At 43.7% G+C, this 13,396-nt stretch overlaps 1 protein-coding gene across 5 annotated transcripts in view; it reads right to left on the bottom strand.

Annotated features, from left to right (window-relative positions):
- KCTD1 (potassium channel tetramerization domain containing 1) overlaps positions 1–13,396 on the bottom strand; it is a 174,146-nt gene that overhangs the window by 14,782 nt on the left and 145,968 nt on the right. For all 5 annotated transcript variants that reach the window (XM_081148469.1, XM_081148471.1, XM_081148472.1 and 2 more), the window contains one exon: positions 4,646–4,790. In XM_081148469.1, coding sequence (XP_081004595.1) covers positions 4,646–4,790 — 145 coding nt within the window. The remainder of the gene's footprint in view (positions 1–4,645; positions 4,791–13,396) is intronic.

The following is a 13,396-nucleotide window of genomic DNA, read 5'->3' as shown; positions in this document are numbered from 1 at the left end:
AAAAGCGTCAAGCAGACAGAACGGTTTGTTCTGAAGGGGGCAAGAAGATGGTGTGTTTGAGGACCCAAGAGAAGTCCTGAAAGGTTGAGTCAGGTGAGGTGGGCAGGGGCTGGAGCCTTCTGGGTCTCATGGGCTCCGACAAGGGTGTGTTGCTTTACTCCATAAACTCTGGGAAGCCCCTGCAGAGTTTTAAGCAGAACGAGTTATGATACACACACTATCTTTTTAAGAGGTGTTCCTTGGGGAGGGATAAGGTGGGAGATGGGGGGGCGATGAGGAAGGAGCATGTGGCTATAAGAGGGCAACAGGAGGGCTCCTGGCGACGATGGAAATGTTATGTACCCTGACTGTGTCAATGTCAATATCCCGGCTGTGATGTTGCACTATAATTTTGCAAGATGTTACTATTTGGGGGAACTGGGTAACACAGGATTTCTCTATTATTTCTTACAGATGATGAGACTCTACAACGATCTGAAAATAAAAAGCTTAATTTTAAAAAGTGTCTCCTGGTCTCAACATGGGTGGGAGAGGGGAGACTCCAAGTTACCCAGAGAGCTGCTGGGCCTCAGACTAGGGAGGTGGAAGAAAGGAGAGAATTGATTCAAGACATATCCGGAAGGTGCTACGGAGAGACTCATGGATGGATCTTCTGTGGGAGGTGAATCAGAGGAAAAAGTGCAGAATGCCTCCCAGGTCCCTGCCTGCAGCCGGCAGGTGGACTCTGGCATCGTAGGACCTGGAGAGAGGGGAGCAGGTTTCATGGCAGTGGCAGTGGAAAGGGGACGCCAGCTCATGTTGGGCAGCTTAAGTTTAAGGAGGCAATGAACTACCCGGGTGGAGATTCTGAATGGGCATTTAGAAATGCAATCACTTTAAAACAGAATTAAAAGCGAAATTTCCCTCCCTCACCCACTTTCCCAACTCCACAGCCTTCCTTCTAGGAAAACGTGAGAGAGTAAGAAAACATTAGCCGCCTTACCTCCGCATCACACCTTCTACCCTTTCCTTTCTACGCACTTAATTGCTCTCCCGCACAGGAAAAAGCCCAGCCTGACTGGTGAACGCCTGTCATGGGAGGTGCCAGGTTTGATTAGTGGGGCTGACGTCCCTGCCCACGTACAGCAGGCCCCTCTCCCGACGCCTGGCGCCCAGGGCAGGACTCAGCTCCGTTTATCTCCACATGGGGCCAGTGCCTGCCAGTTAGTCCAGACTTTCTTCTTAAGCCTCTGTTCCATCTGCAGCTGGGCTATGAAGCGGCCTGCTGTCCTCTGCTACGCGGCTGGTCAACTACTAGGTCCTGCACTATGGTGCACACAGCCTTGGGGCCTGCTGTCTACACCTAGCCAGCTCTCTCTGCAGTTGTGTCTGAGCAGATGTGTCCCCAGATTTTAGACCGAGGGCTGGAGGCAGAAGACTTCACTTCGGCCTTTGCATAATGACGCTTGCCTGGAGAATGAAGTGGCATGAGGGGAAGGCAGGAAAGAGGTCTGAATGTTGGCGTGGAAAGAAAAAGTATACACAGTATGTTGAAGATTGTCCTTAAAAAACCTTTCAGGAAGGCGCATCTTAGAAACAGGCTCAATACGTTTTCCTTCCTGAGTTGGAAAAAAATCATTGATGAGGGAGCAGACTTTAATTTAGGAGCCATGCTGCACAAATCAACTTCATATGTCTTTAAATCCTAGAATTGCACACTCTTTGAGGGGGCTCTGGGACCTGCCACTGATGGGAGCTGCAGGGTCTCCAGTCTTTCTCAGGAAAGTCTTTCTCAGGCTCATTCCAGGGATGCGGGGAACTGCACGTGCTCGTTGCACCTATTACTCGCTCCCTTATTTTCTTGCACAATGTATATAGTTGTTTACATGTAAGATAAATGTGTACATGACATAATTCTCCTACACACCTTTCCATTTGGCTAATCGTCCGTGGCATGTGCCCTGTTGCTGAAAATCCTAAAGGAGAGATGGATGAGAGAGGTCCTGAGCCTCTTGTTAATTTGGGGTCTACTCTTCTAGATCTTTTTAATGTATTTATCTGTACACACACGCACAGGTTTTTTACATAAATAGGAACATACTATACATATTCTGAACTTAGAATTTTCACCAAATGATAACGTTTTGGTGATTTCTGCCCCCATGCATCAACCGACACAGAGCTACCACATTCTTTTAAACTATTCCATCGTACAGATATCCTGTAATATTTGTAACCATCTGCCATTGTAGAACCCTTCTTTAGTTGGGTCCAGTTTTTACTACTGCAAACATGACTACAATAAACATCCTATGTACATGTAACTTTGCACATTTATCTGAACATTTCTAGAAGATAAATTAATAGACATGGAATTGCTAGATCAAAGAGAATGTATGTTTGAAAATTTAAAAATTACTGCTGAATTGTCCTCCAAAAATGTTTACTTTTCACTCCCACCCACACTGTAAATTTTCCAAGACTATATATTATCAACTTTAAAAATGTTTTGCCAATCTGATGGATAAAAAAGAGGTATCTCATTTAAGTTTTGTTTCTCTGGTACTAGAAAGAATGAATACTTTTCAAATGTTTATTGGCAATTTTTATTTTTTTCTTTAGGAAATTTTTGCTATATCTTAAGTGTTTTCATCAGGTTGTTGGTATGTTTCTTACAGATTTTTAGGAGCTCTTTTATGACAGATACTGACCTGTTGCAAATATTTCTTCTAGTCTGACACGTGTCTTTTATTAATATATAGTATCTTTAACTGAAAAATTATTTTAAAGGATACCCTCTGGGTACAGTCCTGCCCTTTCTACCTCAAAATTATACTTTTAGAAATTCCTTTATATTTTTTCTCATGCTTTTATAGCTTTAATTTTTATGTCTATTTCTAGAATATTTGTCAACTTATGATAGGAGATAGGACTCTGGCTTTACATTTTTTTCCAAATGTCTTCATGCCAATTGTCTCAGTGCCAATCACTGATTATTCCTTTCTTTTCCCACCTTTATAATATATCAAATTCCTATATATACACATCTGCCTCTGGACCCTGGTCTTCTCCATTGATGCATTTGTAAATTTTAGCCCTGTCAGGATCACACTTCTTAATTACTATAGCTCTATAGTACGCTTTGACGTCTGGTAGAACACATCCATCATCGCCCACGACCACCACCACTATTACCACCCACAATAATTTATTTAGCTATACTTTTGGTTTTAAGTCCTCACCTGAGGGTATGTTTTTATTGATTTTTAGAGAGAGAAAGGGAGAGAGAGGGGGAGGGAGAGAAACATTGGTGTGAGAGGAAAAGACTGGTCCCTTCTAAACATGCCCCCCTACTGGGGATTGAACCTGAAACCTTTCAGTGTAAGGGACGATGCTCTAACCAACCAACTAAGCCACCCAGACAGGGCTATTCAGCTATTCTTTAAAAAAAAAAAAATATATATATATATATATATATATATATATATATATAATTTTATTGATTTGAGAGAGAGAGGAAGGGAGAGAGAGAGAGAGAGAGAGAGAGAGAAACATCGATCAGCTGCCTCCTGCACCCCCCACACTGGGGATGGAGCCCAAAAATGGGGCATGTGCCCTGACCAGGAATTGAACCAGCGACCTTTTGGTGCATGGGACTATGATCAACCAACTGAGCCACACTGGCCAGGGCTATTTAGCTATTCTTAAGCACTTTTTCTTTCACACAAACTTTATAAATGGCTCAAATTTCATTTTAAAAATGTGACTAAAATAGCCATGCATTGAATATGCAGAGTAATTTGGGGACAGCTGACATTTTAACAATATTGAGGCTTCCCACCCAGGAACACAGACTATCCCTTCATTTATTCAACTCTTGTTTTACACTTGTAGGTAGTGATTTGCAGTTTTCTTAACCAGGCTTTGCCTTTTTCTGGTTAGGTTTATTCCTAGGTGTTATAGTTTTTGTTGTTACTGTGAGTGGTAGATTTTCCCATTATATCTTATGATTGACTCTTACTATTTTATAGGAAAGCTACTGATTGCAATATATTGATCCTGAACTTAGATGCTTTAATGAGTTCTTTATTAGTTCTATTAGTAGTTAGTTGATTCTTTAGAATCTTCTATTTAGAGAAGTATTAACAGCTGCATTTGATTATATTTTTATACATTCCCTTCTAATTAACACTTCCTATTTGTTTTCATCTAATTCCATTGCCTACAGTTGCCAGCATAATGTGGAACTAACTTCAACACTAGGTACTAACTTTAAAGGGAGAAATTCTAAAATTTTACTGCTAAGTATGTTTCCTTTAAATTTCTGGGAGAAAAAGTCCTTATTAAGCTAAAGAGGTTTTCTTTTATTCTCAACCTCATTAAGACTTATCAGAAATAAGGTATGAATTTGACCAACTGATTTTTAGTACGTTATAATGAATTTTAATTCAGCTCTTTAAGTAAAAAGCGGTCCTCTTTTGGTCATGTAAAACTTTAATGATCATGTACTCTCTTTTATGAAGAAAGCATAAATGAAGTCAGAGACCTCTGATGCCATTCGAGTTGGTGTATGCTAAAATGTAGAATTAGAAATATTTTTTGGGGGGGAGTACATCAAGACAAGTCATATATTTATGCTATTGGTAATTTAACATGAATCCCTCACCTTGAAATCATCGGGAATGAGGAGTTTTGATGTTCGTAGAAAATTCAAGATATATCTGAACATCTGTCCGTCTCTGTCAATGAAATAGTGCTGTTTGAGACTGTCCAAAACAATGGGCTCTGTACCATCAAAAAGTCTTCCGATTCTGTGATAGAAAAGAGGGAACAGTGAAGACAATTAGAATCAATTGTTCGGCCACTAACACTAAGAGCCACCATTCTGTGTCACTGTCAAAGGTAGCAGCTTTGAAGATGGCAGGTAAGAAAAATGACCCCTTAAGTAGCTATGGTTCTTTGAGAAGTACTGATCCCTGCTTGATAAATATCTCAGAATGAGGCAATTCAAAATAGTCTCAGGATTTGTCAAGTCAATTCTTTTATTCACTGTCTTTTACCTGTAAAGAAAATGTTCCTGGCATGGTGATTATGGCTAAGTGCTGTCACTGTAACAGAAAATCAAGTCTTTCCTCCTGTGTTATTTAAAACAACCTTCTCTGCTACTTAAAAATGTTAGTGTTCCAAACTGTCTTTTAAATGAACTCTATGAAAAAAATCAATTTTGTTTTTAAGAAATCTGTTTTTTGAGCTTTCCCCACCCATGAATCTCAAACTTTCCAAAAATAAAGCAATGCCTACATGCCAACATCTCCATTTAATTATAAAAAAGAGTAACTGAAAATATCACTCATCCAGGAGAATATGTTTTCCATAAACAACACAGTCTAATTTCTTAGGTCTCAGCAAAAATCATTTTTAACAGCCAGGCATCATTGTGAAAAATACACATTTGACCACCCCCAAAATATGACCTAGTTCTGGAACATAAGTGGCTATGGGTAATTTTTAAAAACAGGAATCCATAATATGCCATTTATAGAGTAAACATTTGAACAGAGTGCTACAGTTAAAGTGTTTTGCATTATCATTTAACCTTTTAAGGAAGGCTGAATATAGACACGTCAGTATATATTTAGTTAACAGAAAGTGGTCACATCTATACTATGAGCAAGTGAAGGACTGGCTAATGACAAATATCCTATATCAAAATATAGCTTTAACACTAGAAATCACTTTTACCAAGAGAGGCTTTTTGCTTTTCATTAACAGTGTAGGCAGGCAAACAGCTCCATTTTTTAATGAAAAGCTTTTGTGGAACTCGTATCTTTGACTTTGAATGTCATTTTATTGCTTTGAAGATGATTTCTGAATCGGACATCTTCTAATCTTATGTTGAAATGAGACAGATGGAATGGTAAATCAATAGTTCCACCCCTCTTAAAATACAACGAACAAACAGGAAAGCTGTTCCCCTCCCTCCCAAGAAAGAAAGGCGCCCGAATTTCTGTTTCAATAAAACTCTAAGATAATTAGAAAACTCAGGTCCTCCTTGAAAGCAGTAAATGTAAAAAAGAAAGCAACTAAGTATGGTCAAGTCACATTTCTAAAACTTAAGGTATTTTTCTCCGCTAACGTATTTCGTCCAACTTTCCATGAGTTGAGGGTGATTAGCCGGGTGCGGATGACAGCCCCCCAGGATTGCTGCATGCATTCCACCTTGTCACTCATTTCTCGGGGACACCCCCCAACAGGAGGCTGCCGGGGAGAGAGGCAGGGGCCCTGCACACACTGGGTCCCTGACTGCGGTGCTTCCAGGAGCCTGGCTCCGGGCGGGAAAGCACGGCCGGTTTGCCCATCATTAAAACATTTTACTCCTCGCTGTGAAGAACGTAACTTACAGCGGCCGGGGAACGGAAGCCGGATCTACCAAGCGCCTCCCAGATACCTTGCACTATCCCGAGCACTCTCTATATGTAACAAAAGTATTGTCCTCCTTCTAAGGATGGGAGGCAGGCTCGCGGTGAGGAATGCCTTGCCCAGCAAGGGAGGAGCTGGCGGCCGGCTGGATCCTCGGCCCGGGCCCAGTGCAGTGAGAAGGAGGGCCGCTGCCTGGGCTTATTTCCGTCTTCTGTTTGTTCAGCAAGAGCTTTACGATGACACCCAGGCGCGTATAATGATTATTTTCTGTGGCCCCCCAAAAAAGTAGTATCAGTGATGGCGAGCCACTTTCCTAAAGAGATTAAAAAGGATTTTATTCTTAAATAAACCCTATGCTTTTTAACACCTAGGTGCTCCTTTCCCAGACCTAGACTTGGGGGGACACTGGCACCCGGGGAGCGGCGGGGGAGCCGGGGGGGGGAGCCCGGGGGGGGGGGCGCCGGTTACCAGCTGTAATCCGGGTGAGATAAACTCTGCGTCTCCGTTTCTGTATAAAGTTGCCTGTTTCTTCTATAAAATTACACGACCTTACTCTTGGAGTTGATGCAAACAGGGTCACGGCTCGCTCAGAAGGGCATGGCAGGAGGGGTGTCCCAAAAGCCAACAAAAATTTCTATGAGATCAGTTTTTAGAGGCTGGAAGAACCGGGATTTACGGAGCAGTCCCGGCGAGGCGGGCTGTCGCCTTCGCGAAGGCCGGGACGTGCCGTCCGCAGGGCGTTTCGAGCACCATCCCGACTTAGACGAAAGGGAGAAAGATGCGAAGAGCAAGAGGGAAACCTGAAAGGAGGCCGAGTGGGGGGACTGAGGGGGGGCTTCGGCCTCGGGGTGAGGCAGTGGGTGGAGTCCCCAGGCATGACCATTCAAGAAAAAAGAGAGGAAGAAACTGAGGAGGAGACTGGACTCCACCCGGCAGAGCTCCCAGCCTGGCAGCGCCCGGCACCTGCGGAGGCGCCGGAACCATGGCGGGGAGCCCGCGGCAGGCGCGGAAGACACGCGTGGAGGACCCAGAGGCCGGAAGACGGAGGGGAAGCCCTTCCGGCCTCGGCTCAGGGCGGAAGCAGCTGGGTGGGCGACACGCGAGCGCAGAGGGGAGCGGCCGTGGGGAGAAGGGGAAGGGCTTGGACAGGTGGCCCGAGGGCCGCGCCTCATGCGCGTTCCTGACTTGAGTGAGGGGCCTCTTGGAGAAGAAAGAGTCCTCGCGTTGGAGGCGACACGTTAGGGATGATAAAAGCAAGCACAGTGCTGCTGATTTTTGGTGCCTTCACAGGGAGGACTGTTCGGGGTCCACCTGGAAGGGCCGGGCTGTGCCAGCGACGGGAAAATGGCGCCCGGCGCGGCTTTGAGCCGGGGCCGCCTGCGCTGTGGAAAAGAGCTGTTCGGCTAAGAAACACGGGGAAATCGACACGCTGTAATTCTTGTGGACATATGAATGGAGCTACAAATCAAAATTGCAGTGATTCGTAAACTCTGGTGCCTAAAAACTATGTGGAACTGATTACAGTTTACTAACCTTGGAGAACATTCCTGTTTTTCAACTGACCAAGACCAAGCTGGCTCCGGATGATGTATTGCTGCGCTTTTTTTCTTCTTTTTTTTAACACTCATTGAACCAAGTGGCCAATGCTGAGAAAAACTTCCTTCCACAATTTTAATTTTTTTTTACATTTTATTTTGTACATTTTCAAACTTAGGCCAAAGCAGAGAAAAGAATACAGCGAAGCCCCGTGTGTCCATCCAGTTTCAAAAGCTACCAACCGACCGTTGGCCAGGCTTGTCCCACCTGTACCTCGATGACCTGCTGTCCCCACCGGGATTTATGAAGTAAATTCCAAACAGCTGTCATCTTATTTGCAAATATTTCATTGACTGACAGGATTATAAAAGTTCACTAAAAATATACATTAACAGATAATGAAATACATTCCTCTTTCTTGCTTTTTAATATTAACACCCTATTGATTACTCTTGTTTATGGAGCAACTAATGCAGAACCAGATCTCCTTTGCAGAAATTAAGCTACTTTTGGCGGGAAGTAAGTCTGGTTCCCCACTATAGCTCCCTACTCTCTGGTATTAAAGAATGGTCTTTAATGAAATAAAACGAGAGAGAGTGTGGGGATAGGACCTTATTTACCTGGCTCAGTCTGAATCAGCCACTAAGAATTTATTCTTTCTTGTGCATTCGCTCATTCACAGGACCTGGTTTCGGTAATTTACTGTGACTCGGCTCCTTAAGAATTTCTCTTTCCTCCTTTACTGTGCAGTCACTCAGCTGTTGATTCATCCTTTGCACCAGTACTCACTGAGCCTGGCCAGGTGTGAAACCCAGTGGACGCAGTGGCGAATGAGCCACCTTCCTTGCTTTTGTGGAATTTATCAGTCTGCGGGGTGGGAATACAGATCAGATGCAGTGAGATGGAGTGTGTCACTGGGTGCGCAGAGAGCTATGGGGGTACCAAGGAAGTGCACCCAGCTCAGTTTTGGGGAGGCAGGAAAGAAAGAGAAAGTTCGCTGGAGACCTGAAGGACAAGCAGATGTTGGCCAAGTACAGAGGTGGGAGGTAAGGTTAGGTAAGGAAGGAGAGGGGTAGGGAAGTTACAAAGGCTTGCAGCTGGAAGAAGCCTGGCACACGATTACTCTCTCCTGGGGCGCAGAGTCAGGTCAACTGGAAACTCAGGCGGGAGCCGCAGAAGCCAGATCACGAAGAGCTGTACAAGCCAGGTCAAGGATTTGGTTTCAAGGGTGATGGGGAATGATGCCAGGCTATGTTCTCAGCGATGTCAAGGAAAAGAAGAAATTTAGAAGTGAGACAGAATTGAAATACCGTATCTGAAATCACATCTCACAGGTAGATGCAGCTTGTGGCTTATCCAGATTCTGTCTCCTTTGCCTTGCTGGTGACTGTGCCGTTTGCATAGAACAGTGGTTCTCAATCCAGGCTACACAATGGAATCACCTGAGGAGCTTTTAAAAAATACCGATGCCCTCTGCCAGATATTCTGAGGTCAGGGCTGGAGCCCAGGCATCTGTCTGCATTTCTTCAATAGCTCCCCAAGGAAGTCTAGTGAACAGCTGAGTTGAGAACTAGTGCAGATGAGGGTGAGCAGAGACTAAGAGGAGCAAGTCAACGTCACCCACTTGAGATGCTTTCAGTTAGTCATTCTGTCACTTTGAACTGTCACAGCACTTCTTAAATAGCCAACTACACTTTTAGAAGTGAAGGATCTCCAGGATGACCTAGTTCAGCCTCCCGTTTTACAAATGGAGAAACACTTCCAAATATGCAATGCTCAAGGATGCACAGCTGGCTAGACAGAGCTGGCTCTAAGGCCACCATGCTGCCCCTAGACAGAAGTCGGTCTCATTCAAGCCTATGGAGGACAACTGCTCTAATGCTAGTTACTATTTATTAAATAGTATTACGTGCCAGAGTGTGAGCTGGCTCTTTTATGGGCTTTATCTCATTTCATTCCTATAATGATCCTGTGAGGCATCCATATTATTCCCATTTCACAGATGAGGAAAATGAAGCCCAGAATAGTTGTCACTTGGCTTAGGTTCCTAAAGCCTGTGTTTCTGACCACTAAATATACTGCTTTTTCATTTATAATTTCAAAAAAATTGCACAAAACGACAAAATAAGACAACTGAGCAACTTCCCCTGGGAAATGCCCAAGTTTTACAGTTCAAGAGTTTGCTGATGTTGCAATATCCCAAGCAAGCTTGGTTATTATCAGCTTTGTAGGGAAACTAATTTACCTAATAGCTGGGATGCAAAAAGTTGAGGCTCAGAGGCTTGGTGTAGTTGAGGTCTGGGTACACTGATAAGATACTCTAAATTGAACCAAACCAAAACACCCCAAGACTTCAGAGGTTACTTTCAAGCTGTTAGTATAACCGAGAAGGCGTGTAACAGGGATGGGAACGTGAGGATTCTTAGGACAATGAAAACTTCCTCTGGGGAGAGGAAAGCTATGCAGTTCCAACTCCATTTACCTTGAAGCTCTTTTGTATTCCATTATGTGCTGTGTCCCAACATTTAATCCTGACAAACTCCTGTGGGATTTGTCACTTTACAGCTAAGGAAATTTAACTTAAAGAGGCTTCCAACCCTTCTGAGGCACCACACACCCAATCCTCCTAAGCTGCCCGGCGAACACAGTGTCCCTCCAGCGCCCTGTATGTAAGATGACACCAGGCCCTACTTTACCAGAGGCAGGGGTTAATCCTTTCAACTCTCCAGAGCTGGTGCGCACACGGTAATTACACAGGGAGGGAGGCATCAAGAGCAGGCCTCATCTGCAGTGCCCCAGGGAGGGTGGAGAACACTGCTCAGGGGTGGGGTTGGGAATGAAGTGCCAAAGACAGACTAAGGGATAAAGATGGTGAGAAAAGGGCAGGACACAGGTTGTTGGGCCTTTTCACCCACTGGCTCTTCTTGACCAAGAAGTGCCTGTTTTCTCCATCTCTGGGTTTTCAAGCTATGGAAAATATTGTTTGCACTTGAGGAAAATATTTAATTTAGTTTCTGGTCCAGATTAATTTGCTAAGCAATTCAGAGGCAGCTTCCAAATGACTTTTTCTTTAGCATTACTTTTCGGGGATACTGTTAAATTATAAAAGTGGCATCTACTCATTGTTGAAAATTGGAAAAGTATAGATGACGAAGAAACAGCAAAACGGAAAAGCAATCTGTCATGAGTCCACCGACCGGTAGGGCATTACTTAAAAAAAACACCCAACTTAAATAGTATTTTTCTGTTGAATAATTTTGTTTTCAGAAGCAGTTGTAACTTCATAATATTTTTCCTAACTAAGTTAGGAGATTCCCAATTAAGTTTCTGTCCTAATATTTGAAACCTAAGAAAGATCGAGAATGGGGTAGAGGAATGGGTGAGGGTATATATGTCTGTGCATGCACAACCGTGAGTGTGTGTGTGCGTGTACACGTGCGTGTGTGAATGAGAGGTGTGAGGAGAGCTATCCCTGTAGGTGGAACCTGGACTCAGAATAGCAGGGAGGGAAGGAGAGATGGACAGAGGTGTCTGCATTGCAACCAGTGGGGGCCTTTTCCTCCTTTCTGCTGAGATGGCAGAGGGAGGAAACAAAGTATGTGGGGAGAAAGAGAAATGCTAAGTTTATATCTGAAACTTTTTGAAATATGGGGGTTTAATACCAAATTCTATATGTGCATATATTTTTAAAAGCTCATATTGAAAAGTTTTTCTTTTTAAAAAAGAGAATGCAATGCTGGAAATTTTTTTTTTTAATCCTCACACGAGGCTATGTTTTTATTGATGAGAGAGAGAGAGAAAGAGAGAAACATTGAGAAATGTTGATCGGTTGCCTCCCATATGTCCTCCAAACAGGGATCGAACCCTCAACCCAGTATGTGTCCTAACTGGGAATCGAACTTTCCACCTTCTGGTGTATGGGATGATGCCACCCTGCCAGGGCTGGACATTATTCTAATGTAAAAAAAATAAAAAGAAATCACTAGTCAACTTACTGTTTTAGAAGTCTGAATGATCATAAACAGCATTTAATTTGCTTAAAGAACTGTAACTGTTTTAAAAAAGTCTAGAAATAATTCTTTAGTTTCCACACTTGGGAAATTCCATCTATATTTTATGAACACAGATAAAAATTAATTCAAAGCTTGTTACAGAAATGGATAGAAGTAATTTAAGAGAAGGGAGAAAATACCTTCTTAGTAAAAATAAACAAAACAAATTATATCTACTTATTGGGAAGTAATGCTTCCAGTACTTGCTCCCTGAGGCAGCATCATTTTCTTAAATGATACATAAAACTGAAGAAAGTAGGGAAGAAAGGAAAGGCAAGTTTAAAATATGAGAAGTCTGAACGCAAAAACAACTCTAGAACTCGGCATTTTGGAAAACTGATTACTGATGGTGATACCGACGGCTCAGGGGGAACCCAAGGCCACTCGGGGGGCTGCTAATCCTCCAGGAATCCCATGAGTCCTCCCCATGACTCTGGCTAGCAACATTTTTTAGCAGAGTTACACTGTTTACTATGAACAATATATTATTACAATTAACCTGATTTTTTTAAAAAACCACCAGAATTTACTACATAAGTAGGCTTTTAATTTCTGTATTTTCGAATGTCTACCATGTTCCTGGTGCTCTGCCAGACCTCTTAAAATGAGCATGATACAGTCCCACTGGGAGCCTGGCAGGACAGAGGAAAAAGGCCTAGCTAGCTTGGGGCAGGCAGGGAAGGCTTCCTGTAGGAGGTGATGCTTGTGCAGGGCTTCAACAATCACTAGGTATTAGGAGAGGGGCATAGGGGCTTGGAGAAGGGATTTCAGGCAAGAAAGCACATGATGGGTGAGGCGGGACAGCCAGTGAAGAGCATCTCTCTCAGAGGGCTGACCTAGGTAGAGCCTATAAGGGCATCATAATTCACAAGAGCTTGGGCGTGGCACTTTCAGTAATGTCTTGGGAGACCCTGGCACAATCAGCTCTAAAACTCACAGACCTGGGTTTGAATCCTGGCTCTACCCTCTTTCAGACTAATTCAGTCTGAGTTTTGATTTCCTCATCTGAGAAATGGGATAATTCTTCTGAGGAACAAATGACTGCCCGATAAAAGCTACATCTACTGAGTGTTCACTCGTGCAGGACGTGGTGCTGAGTCTTCACAGGTCTGTGAGGTGAACACTGCCATCCCCACGTACAGAGGACGCTGCAGCCAGCTGGTCTGCGGTGGGGCTGCTGAGCCCCGCTCTGAGCCCGCCCTTACCGCCAGCGCTTCCCGCTGCTCCCAGTAAGCCCTCTGCCCGCCTGGCATGGGCTCAGAGAGTGCTGACAGGTTCTCACCCTTCGGAGAGTGTGTGCTGTGCCGAAACAGAGTTTTGACTGTACAGAGAATCCTGCTGGGCATCTGGAATCGGAAGGAAACTTTTAAGATAACCTAGTCCTGCCCTTTGGTTTGAGAAAGTGCCTG

Source organism: Miniopterus schreibersii, assembly GCF_964146895.1.
Source record: "Miniopterus schreibersii genome assembly, chromosome: 10".
In the NCBI taxonomy this organism is placed as follows: Eukaryota; Metazoa; Chordata; class Mammalia; order Chiroptera; family Miniopteridae; genus Miniopterus; species Miniopterus schreibersii.
The sequence above is the reverse complement of the archived record's forward strand: the minus strand, read 5'-3'. Positions and strand labels throughout refer to the sequence as shown.